General features: G+C 48.7%; 2 protein-coding genes across 3 annotated transcripts in view; both read right to left on the bottom strand.

Annotated features, from left to right (window-relative positions):
* Positions 1–512: 512 nt before the first annotated feature.
* Positions 513–8,698, bottom strand: LOC138207074 (tetraspanin-7-like). Of its 2 annotated transcripts, XM_069164090.1 has the most exons (8): positions 7,872–8,698; positions 5,439–5,627; positions 5,288–5,362; positions 1,934–2,029; positions 1,686–1,841; positions 1,392–1,475; positions 1,245–1,316; positions 513–999 (listed from the first exon to the last, which is right to left on the bottom strand). In XM_069164090.1, exons 1-7 carry the CDS (start codon positions 7,950–7,952, stop codon positions 1,248–1,250), a joined length of 750 nt encoding a protein of 249 aa, XP_069020191.1. In that variant the 5' UTR covers positions 7,953–8,698; the 3' UTR covers positions 513–999; positions 1,245–1,247. The 2 variants fall into 2 exon arrangements, with proteins under 2 accessions (XP_069020191.1, XP_069020190.1); XM_069164089.1 differs by lacking the exons at positions 513–999; positions 1,245–1,316; positions 1,392–1,475; ... (2 more) ...; positions 5,288–5,362; positions 7,872–8,698 and adding an exon at positions 6,700–7,861 and having other exon boundaries at positions 5,565–6,366.
* A 78-nt stretch (positions 8,699–8,776) lies between these two features.
* The window catches only part of xdh (xanthine dehydrogenase), a 13,132-nt gene continuing 7,064 nt past the window's right edge, over positions 8,777–14,844 (bottom strand). The window contains exons 15-35 of the mRNA XM_069164088.1: positions 14,684–14,844; positions 14,202–14,291; positions 13,901–14,070; positions 13,673–13,799; positions 13,479–13,598; positions 13,293–13,389; positions 13,094–13,218; positions 12,758–12,891; positions 12,592–12,679; positions 12,337–12,423; positions 12,068–12,259; positions 11,841–11,986; positions 11,390–11,471; positions 11,213–11,308; positions 10,798–11,001; positions 10,673–10,725; positions 10,483–10,597; positions 9,965–10,030; positions 9,663–9,851; positions 9,421–9,588; positions 8,777–9,225 (exon numbers count right to left, since the gene is read on the bottom strand). The exon at positions 14,684–14,844 is cut by the window's right edge and continues 2 nt beyond it. Of these exons, the coding sequence (XP_069020189.1) occupies positions 9,175–9,225; positions 9,421–9,588; positions 9,663–9,851; positions 9,965–10,030; positions 10,483–10,597; positions 10,673–10,725; positions 10,798–11,001; positions 11,213–11,308; positions 11,390–11,471; positions 11,841–11,986; positions 12,068–12,259; positions 12,337–12,423; positions 12,592–12,679; positions 12,758–12,891; positions 13,094–13,218; positions 13,293–13,389; positions 13,479–13,598; positions 13,673–13,799; positions 13,901–14,070; positions 14,202–14,291; positions 14,684–14,844 (2,561 nt within the window). The 3' untranslated portion in view covers positions 8,777–9,174. The remainder of the gene's footprint in view (positions 9,226–9,420; positions 9,589–9,662; positions 9,852–9,964; positions 10,031–10,482; positions 10,598–10,672; positions 10,726–10,797; positions 11,002–11,212; positions 11,309–11,389; positions 11,472–11,840; positions 11,987–12,067; positions 12,260–12,336; positions 12,424–12,591; positions 12,680–12,757; positions 12,892–13,093; positions 13,219–13,292; positions 13,390–13,478; positions 13,599–13,672; positions 13,800–13,900; positions 14,071–14,201; positions 14,292–14,683) is intronic.

Below are 14,844 nucleotides of genomic sequence, written 5' to 3'. Positions count from 1 at the left end.
ATTCTATTCTATTCTATTCTATTCTATTCTATTATACTATATTATAATATACTGTATTATATTATATCATATGAAGCTCAGAATATTTAAAACTGTCAGAAAGTTGGTATCAAATGTCCGGCCAGAGCAATAATCTTAAGAATTTATTTAATCGAACAGTACAAAACTTTTTCTTGTGTTCAAATGCGATTTAACTTTTAATATCAGGAGTTTGTTGTTAGAATATTTTTATATTTCACTACTCTAACTGATGGACACAGTGACAGTGATGAAGATAATTTCTCACCTGGTTAATTAACATCATTATAAATGCTGCTATTGGTGAGATGTCGCCCCCTTGTGGCCATACGTCAACATTACTGCTGATTGTATTTTTAGTATATTATATAGTATTATTTTATCTTTTGTTTTTGAAAGATGAAAACAGCTGATTGGTTGAATCATTCTTCATCAGTTGGTTTGATAAAAATATTTTTACCAATAAAATCTGCTGAAATCTTTCAGACGAGGCAATTCTCTTTTATTTAATCATAATTATGATCGCACATCGAAAACCACACAATTATCACAATTATGTGATTAAAACAAAAAGGCAATAAAATATGACATCTTGGGTTGTTAAATTAATAAAAAGAGGTGAAATAAATATCAAATAAAGGAAATGAATTTATGAACCTTAATTGAATCATCCTGATGAACACCAAGTTTTAATAAACATGTCAGGGTTCATTCAAACATATTAACACGGTTATAAAATCTACTTTCAGCCTTACCAAATGTAAACCGTCTTTAACTCATTATTATTAATAATAATAATAATAGTTATTAATGATATAGTATTTCAAACCTCTTCATAAACCAGTGAACCAACCAGAGTCATTAAAAAAAAAGAAAACGGGAAAAAGTTTCTGAATTTCACAGCAAACACAAAATAAATACAAGACGAATGTAAACAGGGTGTTTCTGCTGGTTTCCATGGTGATGGACATCATCTCTTTTCTGCAAACAGATAGAAAACAGAGCAGACAGAGGTTTTAGCACTGGAACACAGGGGAGAGTTCAGGTTCTGGTTCTGGTTGGGTTTCAGGTTCAGGTTCTGGTTCTGGTTCAGGTACTGGTTGTGTTTCAGGTTCTGTTTCAGGTTCTTGTTCTGGTTCTGGTTCAAGTTGGGTTTCAGAAGTCTCCAGAAGTGAAGGAGTATAAAGTCCCCTGAAGGGCTGTAAACTGTCCCGTGTGTGTCTCACCTGTCAGACCATCTCGTACTGGTTGGCGTTGATAAAACGAGACAGACAGCAGGCGAGAGACGTCCCGACCAGCTGAGACAGAGAGGACGTTTTATTACGAAGGACACGGACACGTTTCACCGGCCGGCAAACGCAGGACGTTCCTACCTGAGAGAAGGCGACGCCGAACATCACGCCGGCGATGATCCCCATGTGGGTCTCCAAGAAGGACACCACCAGCTCGTAGCAGCCCTGCAGACACCTGTCAATCACTCACCCGTCCATCACCCACCCGTCCATCACTCACTCGTCCATCACCCACCCGTCCATCACTCACCCGTCCACCACTCACCCGTCCATCAATCACCTGTCTACCACTCACCCGTCCACCACGTCTACCAGCTGTTAGTGTTTCTGTCATGTGATCCCGGAGGAGGCGTGGCCGTGTGTGATGTCACCGACCTGTTTGTGGACTTTGCGTGCAGCAGCGGTTGCGTTCTTCAGGTCGTCTGCGCTGCAGTCGGAGAGGTCGACGCAGCAGCTGACTGGAATCCCTCCGAGCGGGAAGTAGAAGCTGTTCAACCAGCTGGTGAAGTTCTGCACGCCGCAGCAGTGCAGCTGGAAACACGGCAGAGTTACTCACCACGTCCAGATGTTTAAATCAATCACTTTAACGGCTCTGATGTCTCCACGACATGATGATGACTCACCCTGCGCTGGACGCCGTCCACCGCCAGACTCCTGTCGTCACGACCGTCGTAGCGCAGCACGGCGTCGCTGTACGTCGTCAGGAACGTCCCTTTGATCTGAAACCACACCGCAAGTTCTCAGCACAACACGCTGCTGCAGGAACATGGTGAAACATGGTGAAACATGGTGAAACATGGAGACAACATGGTGAAACATGGTGAAACATGGAGAAACATGGAGACAACATGGTGAAACATGGAGAAACATGGAGAAACATGGAGACAACATGGTGAAACATGGAGAAACATGGAGAAACATGGAGACAACATGGTGAAACATGGTGAAACATGGTGAAACATGGAGACAACATGGTGAAACATGGAGACAACATGGTGAAACATGGAGACAACATGGTGAAACATGGAGACAACATGGTGAAACATGGTGAAACATGGAGACAACATGGTGAAACATGGTGAAACATGGAGAAACATGGAGACAACATGGTGAAACATGGAGAAACATGGAGAAACATGGAGACAACATGGTGAAACATGGAGAAACATGGAGAAACATGGAGACAACATGGTGAAACATGGTGAAACATGGTGAAACATGGAGAAACATGGTGAAACATGGAGAAACATGGAGACAACATGGTGAAACATGGAGAAACATGGAGAAACATGGAGACAACATGGTGAAACATGGAGAAACATGGAGAAACATGGAGACAACATGGAGACAACATGGTGAAACATGGAGAAACATGGTGAAACATGGAGAAACATGGAGACAACATGGTGAAACATGGAGAAACATGGAGAAACATGGAGACAACATGGAGACAACATGGTGAAACATGGTGAAACATGGAGAAACATGGTGAAACATGGAGAAACATGGAGACAACATGGTGAAACATGGTGAAACATGGTGAAACATGGAGAAACATGGTGAAACATGGAGAAACATGGAGACAACATGGTGAAACATGGAGAAACATGGAGACAACATGGTGAAACATGGAGAAACATGGAGAAACATGGAGACAACATGGTGAAACATGGTGAAACATGGTGAAACATGGAGAAACATGGTGAAACATGGAGAAACATGGAGACAACATGGTGAAACATGGTGAAACATGGAGAAACATGGAGACAACATGGTGAAACATGGAGAAACATGGAGACAACATGGAGAAACATGGAGACAACATGGAGACAACATGGTGAAACATGGTGAAACATGGAGAAACATGGAGACAACATGGTGAAACATGGAGAAACATGGAGACAACATGGAGAAACATGGAGACAACATGGAGACAACATGGTGAAACATGGAGACAACATGGTGAAACATGGTGAAACATGGAGACAACATGGAGAAACATGGAGAAACATGGAGACAACATGGAGAAACATGGAGACAACATGGAGACAACATGGTGAAACATGGAGACAACATGGTGAAACATGGTGAAACATGGAGAAACATGGAGACAACATGGTGAAACATGGAGAAACATGGAGACAACATGGTGAAACATGGTGAAACATGGAGACAACATGGTGAAACATGGAGAAACATGGAGACAACATGGTGAAACATGGAGAAACATGGAGACAACATGGAGACAACACGGTGAAACATGGAGACAACATGGTGAAACATGGTGAAACATGGAGACAACACGGTGAAACATGGAGACAACATGGTGAAACATGGTGAAACATGGAGACAACATGGTGAAACATGGAGACAACATGGAGACAACATGGTGAAACATGGTGAAACATGGAGACAACATGGTGAAACATGGAGACAACATGGAGACAACATGGTGAAACATGGAGAAACATGGTGAAACATGGAGAAACATGGAGACAACATGGTGAAACATGGAGAAACATGGTGAAACATGGAGAAACATGGTGAAACATGGAGAAACATGGAGACAACATGGTGAAACATGGAGAAACATGGAGAAACATGGAGACAACATGGAGACAACATGGTGAAACATGGTGAAACATGGAGAAACATGGTGAAACATGGAGAAACATGGAGACAACATGGTGAAACATGGTGAAACATGGTGAAACATGGAGAAACATGGTGAAACATGGAGAAACATGGAGACAACATGGTGAAACATGGAGAAACATGGAGACAACATGGTGAAACATGGAGAAACATGGAGAAACATGGAGACAACATGGTGAAACATGGTGAAACATGGTGAAACATGGAGAAACATGGTGAAACATGGAGAAACATGGAGACAACATGGTGAAACATGGTGAAACATGGAGAAACATGGAGACAACATGGTGAAACATGGAGAAACATGGAGACAACATGGAGAAACATGGAGACAACATGGAGACAACATGGTGAAACATGGTGAAACATGGAGAAACATGGAGACAACATGGTGAAACATGGAGAAACATGGAGACAACATGGAGAAACATGGAGACAACATGGAGACAACATGGTGAAACATGGAGACAACATGGTGAAACATGGTGAAACATGGAGACAACATGGAGAAACATGGAGAAACATGGAGACAACATGGAGAAACATGGAGACAACATGGAGACAACATGGTGAAACATGGAGACAACATGGTGAAACATGGTGAAACATGGAGAAACATGGAGACAACATGGTGAAACATGGAGAAACATGGAGACAACATGGTGAAACATGGTGAAACATGGAGACAACATGGTGAAACATGGAGAAACATGGAGACAACATGGTGAAACATGGAGAAACATGGAGACAACATGGAGACAACACGGTGAAACATGGAGACAACATGGTGAAACATGGTGAAACATGGAGACAACACGGTGAAACATGGAGACAACATGGTGAAACATGGTGAAACATGGAGACAACATGGTGAAACATGGAGACAACATGGAGACAACATGGTGAAACATGGTGAAACATGGAGAAACATGGAGACAACTTGGTGAAACATGGTGAAACATGGAGAAACATGGAGAAACATGGAACAACATGGTGAAACATGGAGAAACATGGAGAAACATGGAGACAACATGGTGAAACATGGAGAAACATGGAGAAACATGGAGACAACATGGTGAAACATGGAGAAACATGGAGACAACATGGAGAAACATGGAGACAACATGGAGACAACATGGTGAAACATGGAGACAACATGGTGAAACATGGTGAAACATGGAACAACATGGTGAAACATGGTGAAACATGGTGAAACATGGAGAAACATGGTGAAACATGGAGAAACATGGAGACAACATGGAGACAACATGGTGAAACATGGTGAAATGAAAACATGGTGAAAACATGGTGACGTTTCTGACCTCGTGGCGGAAGACAAATCCGGAGATCCCAGCGATGAGTTCGGTCATGAAGACCAGGAACAGGAACACAGCGTACTGAGAGACAGAGAGGTCAAAGGTCAGGGTGAGGTCAGATGTCCTAATGAAGAAGCCCCGCCAACCGAACACTCACCAGGCGGAGCATCCAGGGTCGCCCCCTGCAGGCGGAGAAGCAGCCAAACAGCCCAAACAGCACGATGGCGGCGCCGGTGCCGGTGAGGACGTACGGTGCGTTGGATGGGCTGCCGGAGATCAGCAGCGTGTACGGACCCAACAGGAACCGCCACCACAGACCCACCGACAGCAGAACCACACCTGTCACCTGAGGGGGAGGAGCCACAGGGCAGAGCGCCATTGCGAGTACCGTGTGACTTTCAGGACACAAGAACTGGACCAACAGAACCTGGACACCAACAGAACCTGGACCAACCGAACCTGGACACCAACAGAACCTGCACCAACCAAACCTGGGCACCAACAGAATCTGGACCAACAGAACCTGGACACAAACAGAACCTGGACCAACCGAACGTGGACAATAACAGAACCTGGACCAACCGAACCTGCACCAACAGAACCTGGACACCAACAGAACCTGGACCAACTGAACCTGGAAACCAACAGAATCTGGACCAACAGAACCTGGACAACAACAGAACCTGGACCAACCAAACCTGGACAATAACAGAACCTGCACCAACCAAACCTGCACCAACCAAACCTGGACACCAACAGAACCTGGACCAACCAAACCTGGACACCAACCGAACCTGCACCAACAGAACCTGGACACCAACACAACCTGGACCAACCGAACCTGGAAACCAACAGAACCTGGACCAACCGAACCTGGACAACAACAGAACCTGGACCAACAACAGAACCTGAACCAACCGAACCTGGACACCAACAGAACCTGCACCAACAGAACCTGGGCACCAACAGAACCTGGACAACAACAGAACCTGGACCAACCGAACCTGGACAATGACAGAACCTGGACCAACAGAACCTGGACACCAACAGAACCTGCACCAACCAAACCTGGACACCAACAGAACCTGGACCAACCGAACCTGGACAATAACAGAACCTGGATCAACCGAACCTGCACCAGCAGAACCTGGACACCAACAGAACCTGGACCAACCGAACCTGGACACCATCAGAACCTGGACCAACCGAACCTGGACAATAACAGAACCTGGACCAACCGAACCTGCACCAACAGAACCTGGACACCAACAGAACCTGGACCAACTGAACCTGGAAACCAACAGAACCTGGACCAACCGAACCTGGACACCAACCGAACCTGCACCAACAGAACCTGGACACCAACAGAACCTGGACCAACCGAACCTGGAAACCAACAGAATCTGGACCAACAGAACCTGGACAACAACAGAACCTGGACCAACCGAACCTGGACACCAACAGAACCTGCACCAACCAAACGTGGGCACCAACAGATTCTGGACAACAGCAGAACCTGGACTAACCAAACCTGGACAATAACAGAACCTGGACCAACAGAACCGGCACCAACCAAACCTGGGCACCAACAGAACCTGGACAACAACAGAACCTGGACTAACCGAACCTCGACAATAACAGAACCTGGACCAACAGAACCTGCACCAACCAAACCTGGACACCAACAGAACCTGGACCAACCAAATCTGGACACCAACAGAACCTGGACCAATCGAACCTGGACAATAACAGAACCTGGACCAACCGAACCTGGACAACAATAGAACCTGGACTAACAGAACCTGGACACCATAGAACCTGGACCAACCAAAGCTGGACAACAACAGAACCTGGACCAACAGAACCTGGACCATCATGAGCTCCAAGGCCCGGCTCTGACCGGCTCTCCGTTCCTCCACCGCTGCAGCTCTTCATTATCACGTAGGTGTTGCAGCCCCTCCTCATTCCTCAGTCTCTCCATAAATACTCTACGGCTGACCTCTGACCTTTAACCTGAAGCATCTACTCAGTTCGGCTGCTTTCTTCTTCTACTGGATTTAATGTTGAGTTCATATAAACTGATGAAGATGAAACAGGTTTTAAAGAAACTTCATGAAAACAGGATCACCAGCAGAGATAGAGAGGATGCTGTCTGTCCTCCATGATGGACATTAAAGGACATTAGAGGACACGATGGGACATTACAGGACATTAAAGGACATGACAGGACATCAAAGAACGTTAAAGGACATTATAGGACATGACGGGACATTAAAGGACATTAAAGGACATGACAGGAGATTAAAGGACATTAAAGGACATGACGGGACATGATGGGACATTAAAGGACGTTAAAGGACATTAAAGGACATGATGGGACATTACAGGACATTAAAGGACATGACAGGACATTAAAGAACATTAAAGGATGTTAAAGGACATTAAAGGACAGGACATTAAAGGTCTCTAAGGACATTAAAGGACATTAAAGGACGTTGAAGGACATGACGGGACATTAAAGAACATTAAAGGACATGATGGGACATTAAAGGACGTTAAAGGACATTAAAGGACATGACATTGTCCTCACCCAGAAGACGAAGGAGTAGAGCAGAAGCAGCGTCTTCAGGCAGAAGATCAGCGGTTTGGTTTCCATCCTCCTGGGAGACATGTTTCTCTGAGACTGAGCTCGTCTCTCTGCTTCCTGTCCTGACGGGGTGTCACGGCGCCCCCTGCTGCTCTGTCAGGCTGCTGCACGTTAACTCTCCTCCTGATCCAGATCCATGTTTCTTGCTATGGAACCAATGTTTGTCTTCAGCAGACGTCCAACTGACATCCACAACTTCCTGTTCTGGTGTTCACAACCTGAGGGGGCCCCACCTTTAGCCCCGCCCACACGAGGCCCCGCCCCTGGAGCTTCACGTAGCCTAAACTGATATTATACCACCGGGGGACGACCCGGAGGTTAGAAACACCTCGGTCGGAGTCACGTGGAGTCATGTGACACTCATTTTTCACACCGACCTGAGAGTTGACACCGAGGTGCCGTTGACACGCGGCTGTGAAGGTCCAACACCAACAACACCAACAACACCAACACCGTCTCCATATCAGAACCTTTAACACCAGCTGGTTCTACTGGACACATTCAGATCTAACACAAAGACTGAGTTGCTAAAAGCAGCAGCACTACACTGGACTGAATCTATGTATATACATGTATATATAGATATATATCTATATATATACGTATATATATGTATGTTCGCCTCCATATATATGTATGTATATCTATATATATATATGTATGTGTATATATATATATGTATATATACGTATGTATGTATGTTCATCTATATCTATATATACGTACGTATGTTCATCTATATATATGTATGTTCATCTATATATATATATATGCATATATATTATAACTACATAAAGTCACACATTAACTGTTCTAGTCGAGTTTTAGCAGCAAAAAAAACTTGAAAGTTCTCCTCAAACTTTTATTTCATTCAACAAAATCACTGAATTCATCTCACTTCCTGTTGGTGTGGATTTAAACATAATCACAGGAACATCTCAACCAATCAGGAGCCCCCGGTACGTTTCTTCCTACCAGCTCCTGATTCAGATTGGTCACTAATCATGGAGGTGCTGTGGAAGTCATGATTCTCCACATCCTCCACCTTGCTCCACCTCCACCTTCCTCCATGTCTTTCACCTCCACGTCTTCCACCTCCACGTCCACCACCTCCACGTCCTCCACCTCCATGCCCTCCACTTTCACATCCTCCACGTCCTCCACCTCCACTTCCTTCACCTCCACCTTCCTCCACGTCCTCCACCCCCACCGTCCTCCACCTGCACCGTCCTCCGCCTCCACCCTCCTACACCTGCACCGACCAGGGGATGAAGGTTCCCGGTTCAGCCGGAGGACACTGCAACACAAAAACACGCTTTTATTTGTAAAACCAACAATAAATTATTTCTGTTGGCCTTTTACCTTGAAACATAAACAGGAAGTGTTGAGTTTGTATTAATGCGTAATGCGGTATCTTGAACAGGGCAAACGGTAGCAGATCCACGATGTCCCCGAGCTGGACGTGGTCACATCGTGGAGGAAGACTTCGTACCAGTTTGGTGAAGCGGTCGCTGCAGGCGTTGCGGATTCTCTCGGCAGAGGCGGGGCTGTCCAGCCTGAACGGCCCACTGAGGCCCGACTCCGCCCGGGCGGCGCTGATGGCGTCTTTGATGGCGTAGAAAACCGACGCCGCCAGGAAGAGAGGCGGCTCACCCACAGCCTGGACGAAAGAGCATCGCTATAGCAACGGGAGCAGTGACGTGACGGTGTCGTGGACGGAGACGGCGGCGGTACCTTGGAGGCGAAGATGGCCTTGTCGTTGGGGGCGTCGCGCAGCAGCGAGACGGTGAGCCGGGCGGGAATGTCGCCGAAGGCCGGGATCTTATAAGAACCGGGACCCCGAGTGAGGAGGACCCCCCGCGGTGAATAGTGGAGCTCTTCCAGGGTGAAGAGGCCCAGACCCTGCATGAACCCGCCCTCCACCTGCAGAGACAGCACCACGTCAGAGGGGGGCGCTCTCAGGACCCGAGGGAAGGCGGCTGTTTAATCCTGAACAACTGCATTGGATTCATCAATCAGCTGATCGGTGGACTCACCTGGCCGATGTCGATCGCCGGGTTGAGGCTGTGACCGACGTCCATCACGATGGTGGTGCTCAGGTTCTGGAACAAATATTCTGATTTACACCAGGAGAGACGGAAACCTCCGGAAAACATATTACGGTATTCTTATTTTACAAATACACAAAATGTATTATTATTATTATTATTATCATACGAATAAATAAATGAAAATAAAGCTGGTTTGATGTGTTTATGACGAGCACAACATACACCTTTAAGACGATGACTTTAGCTATTTTACATCTTTTCCGGAAGTTGGAAGAGATTTTTCTTTGAATGAATTTCTCATGTTATCATCATCATGGTGGGATTATCTGCACCTGCAGACTTTCTTCACAATTTGGCAAATCTGTAGTACAAATTGAGTCACTTCCTGAATGTGTTATGAATCCTGCAGTAAATGTAGAGTTTGCATCCATTTCATGGATCCGGAAATGGTGACATAAAGATGACATCATCAGCATGGAGGCGTGTCCTCGGTGTTTGCAGACCTTGTGAGCTCCGGTCAGACAGTCGACCTCGACCTCCGAACATGCCACTCCGTTGCTGAAGTAGTTGAACACTCGGCCCGAGTTGGAGTCGAAGCTGTAACCGAGATCTGGAGTCCTGAGAGGAAACAGAAAAACACTGGAACTCTTTCCTTCCGTTGAGTGAAGCCGGCGACTCGCTCGGCGAACTCACTTGTAGAATCCGTTGGCGCTGAGGTTGACGCGGTCGAAGTACGCTGCTTTCACCTGTAACACAGGAAACATTTAAAGTCGTAAGTCGTGGCTTATGTGACGAAGATCCTGGACGGCGCCGCTCACCCAGTCCTCCCATGATCCTTTGGGGTTTTTGGTCTTGTACGGCTCCAGACGCTTGGCCAGGATGTCACAGGCGTTCTGCACAGCGGCTCCGTTGAGGTCGGAGGAGGCGGAGGCGGCGGTGGGGCTGGTGTTGGGCACCGTGTTGGTGCTGGTCTCGGAGATGTGGATCTTTGAACAGGGGACGTCCAGAACCCGGCTGGCCACCTGGAACCAACAACACGGTGAGCTGACGTACGACGCCAAGGTCAACGTGTACGCAGACGATGTTGTTTTCTATCTCTACGGACGGACAACCGCCTCCTCGTTAAACCCGAACTACCGATGAACCGCCTGAAGGAGATTCTTTTCTTCAGGGCGTTCATCACTTTTAATAACCAACAATTCTCCTGTTTCAGAAATGGAATCATGACGGTACCTGGACCATCTTGGTGTGAAGACCCTGACCCATCTCAGTCCCTCCGTGAGCCATCAGCACCGATCCGTCGGTGTAGATGTGAACCAGAGCGCCAGCCTGAAGAAGACCCAAAACGCTCCGTTAAACACACACATTAAAACAACCTCTGACCTTTGACGCTCTGCTAGAGGACCAGACCTGATTGAGGAAGGCGGCTGTGAAGCTAATGCCAAACTTGGTCGGGATCACGGCGAGGCCTCGTTTGGTCCACCGGTTCTGTCTGAGGAAACAGGAAAACGTTTCTTAGTGGTTCCAATGAGTCTTTGTGACGGTTTCACATCTCGGTTGTTCAGTTGAGTAGTCATCCATTTCTGTCTCTTTCTGGTCCTGTAAATTCTTGTTGTCTTTGTTTGGCCCTCTGAGTCAGTTTGTTGTTGTTGTCGTCATCGTCGTCTCTTTCTGGTCATCTGATTGACTTCCTATCGTGAAATGTTGGCTGAGGACCACCGAGGGGGAGCTCAGAGACCGGAACGATCCCAACAGTCTGGCTGTTAGCTCAGACGTCAGAGAGTCCGCCACCTCTGGACCTCCCATTGGACCGTTTGTTGTCCAATCCGGAGTTCCGGTGGATCTCAGGAAGGTCGTTTACCTGTTGTAGAGGTCGACGGCGGCTCGGCGTTGCTGGTACTCAGAGCGTGACAGGCACTCGTCCCAGCAGCGGTCCAAAGTGAGCCGGTCCAGGATCTGGTTGTAGGGCGTGGACTCGCCCTCCATGTACAGGTTCAACCGACGCACCTGCAGGAGAACAGAGACACCAATTGGACGGCATTCATCCAGCTGACGTCAGCTGTCCCGTGACTATAGTCATCCACAAACCTCTTCCGCCGAGCGGCCCAGCGTCTGAGCCACGTCGCTCATCCAGCTCTCGGCCACCATCATGCCCTGCGGCCCTCCGAAGCCCCTGAAGGCGGTGTTGGACGGTAGGTTGGTGCGGCACAGGAAACCTCGGCCGCGCACGTTGGCCACGCTGTACGAGTTCTCCATGTGGAACAGAGCGCGTTCCATGATCTTCACGAGCACACGGGGACAGTCAGGGAGCCATCGGTGTACAGCGGGACTAAGGAGGGGAGCGACCCGATACTCACCGACAGAGAGAGGTCCATGGAGTTTCCAGCGTTACTGTAGTACGACACGTCCAGAGCCACGACCTTCCCGCTGCTCAGAAACCCGACCTGCAGCAAAAGCAGAAGAAGAAGAGCAGGAAGCGATGACTGACGTGGGGGGTGGCGCTACGAGGAGGTTGACGACAAAGGACGGCGGGTCGAGTTCAGGCCATAAAGAAGTGTCGGAGAACCAAACAACCTGCTGAGGCTTGTGCTCCAGCAGGGGGCGCCTCCTACCTTGTACTTCCCATAGAAGGGGTGTCTTCCCCCGGTGATCAGCATGTCCTCGTCGCGGTCCAGCATGCACCTGACCGGCCTCTTCAGCCTCAAACACACAAACATTCACGTTTCCACGGGTTTCTGACATTTTTCTGGTTTTTAAGACGTGATTTAATGGACTAACTTGTCTGCTGCCATGGCGACCACCGTGGACAACATGGTGGTCCGGCTTTCCTTCCCGCCAAAGCCTCCGCCCATCCTCTTCACCCGGACCACCACCCGGTTAGCGGGGATGCCCAACGCCTTCGCCACCAGAGACTGAAGAACAGACGGAGTGTTACAACCTGTGATTACCTGTGTGGTTACCCGTGCGGTTACCCGTGCGATTACCTGTGCGGTTACCTGAGTGGTTACCTGTGTGGTTACCTGTGCGGTTACCTGTGCGGTTACCCGTGCGGTTACCCGTGCGGTTACCCGTGCGGTTACCCGTGCGGTTACCTGTGTGTTAGAGGTTGGTCACCTGTGTTTTGGAGGCGGACTGAGTGGAGACGAAGAGCTCCATCTCTCCGTCTTCTCCTCGGGGAACGGCCAGCGTGACGTTTGTCTCCAGGTAGAAATGCTCCTGACCTCCGATGTGAATCTCACCTGACAGACAATCAATCCGTGATCAACACCTGAGCAGCAGGAAGCAGCAAGAAGTCTCACGGAGACCGTCCTACCCTCCAGGACGTGGTCGGCCTGCTTAAACCCCGCCTCCAAGTCTCCCTTCTGGATGGTTCTGATTGGCTGATAGAAGGACTGGGCGGCGATGGCCTCCTGTCAATCAAACCAACCGAGCTCTGAGTTTTTGAAGCTGCGGATTTGGAAGTGTGTTTCTCTGCGACCTCGGGGGGGCGGAGTCTCACCTGGATGGTGACGACCGGCTGCAGCTCTTCGTACTCGATCTTCACGGCTTTGGTGGCTCTCTGCGCGTGAAGCTGCGTGTCAGCCACCACGGCACCGATGATGTGACCCACGCAGGTCACCTGCACGGAGGACGACACGTCAGCAACCGCAACCCCACGCTGCCACCTGATTGGGCCGAGAAAAAGACACGCACCTGTCCGTCGGCGAGGACGGTCTCGTCGTATTCGATGGGTCCGGTGGCGTTGCTGCCGGGGATATCGTCAGCAAACAGGAAGCAGACGACGCCGGGGGAACGCTCCGCCACCGACACATCCACCGAACTAACACACACACACACCTGGTTAGAAGGGCCAGGTGTGTGTGTGTGTGTGTGTGTGTTGTACAGGTGTGTGTAGTACAGGTGTGTATACAGGTGTCTTACAGTATCCGGGCGTGAGCCTTGCTGCTGGTGATGAGCGACAGGTAAAGCTCGTTCTCGTACAGCGGCACATCGTCGCAGTAGACCGCCTCCCCTGTTGCTTGCTTCATGGCAGACAGGTGCATCATGGGACGGCCCACCACGTCATCCTGCCTCTGCCCCTCTGGCACCGCCTACAGGAGGAGAGGAGAATCAAATGGGATCATTTTTTGTCCCTCCGCTGGCTGAATGAAACATTTCTTCTTCTAAAGTATTTATCATGAGGCCACCGGGGGGCGCTGCAACAACAGATAGAGCTGTGTACCTGGAACACCTGGACACTGGAGGGCGTGTCTGGATGGTAAACCTCAGTGGCACTCACACACTCAGTCTGGACCTCCTCCACTCTAACACCCTGTCAGAGGAACACATCCATCACATGATGGACCACATGATGGACCACATGATGGACCACATGATGGATCACATGATGGATCACATGATGGACCACATGATGGACCACATGATGGACCACATGATGGATCACATGATGGACCACATGATGGACCACATGATGGATCACATGATGGACCACATGATGGATCACATGATGGACCACATGATGGACCACATGATGGATCACATGATGGACCACATGATGGATCACATGATGGACCACATGATGGATCACATGATGGATCACATGATGGACCACATGATGGACCACATGATGGATCACATGATGGATCACATGATGGATCACATGATGGTGACTGGATGCAACAGGTGGAGGTGAGCGGTGACAACCTGGAGGTGGAGCTTCTGCAGCACCGTCAGGTAGAACTTGTAGAAGAGGCTGAGGGTCAAAGTTCGCCGGTATGTCACCATGCCGCCTGGCGCAGAGGGGTCAAGGGTCATCTCCTCAGCCAATGAGGAGCAAGCCTCCTGCAGAAGCTCCTCCCCCCACG

Source organism: Embiotoca jacksoni, unplaced genomic scaffold (assembly GCF_022577435.1).
Source record: "Embiotoca jacksoni isolate LCO1_2020_lvr unplaced genomic scaffold, fEmbJac1.0.p SCAF_30, whole genome shotgun sequence".
NCBI classification, from domain to species: Eukaryota; Metazoa; Chordata; class Actinopteri; family Embiotocidae; genus Embiotoca; species Embiotoca jacksoni.
The sequence above is the reverse complement of the archived record's forward strand: the minus strand, read 5'-3'. Positions and strand labels throughout refer to the sequence as shown.

Coding starts and splice junctions, on each gene's coding strand:
- LOC138207074 (XM_069164089.1), bottom strand. CDS start 7,158: ATGATGGTCCAGGTTCTGTTGGTCCAGGTTCTGTTGTTGTCCAGCTTT. Junction 6,367..6,699: donor CAGGTTCTGTTGTTGTCCAG/GTTCTGTTGGTC, acceptor CGGTTGGTCCAG/GTTCTGTTGGTGTCCAGGTT.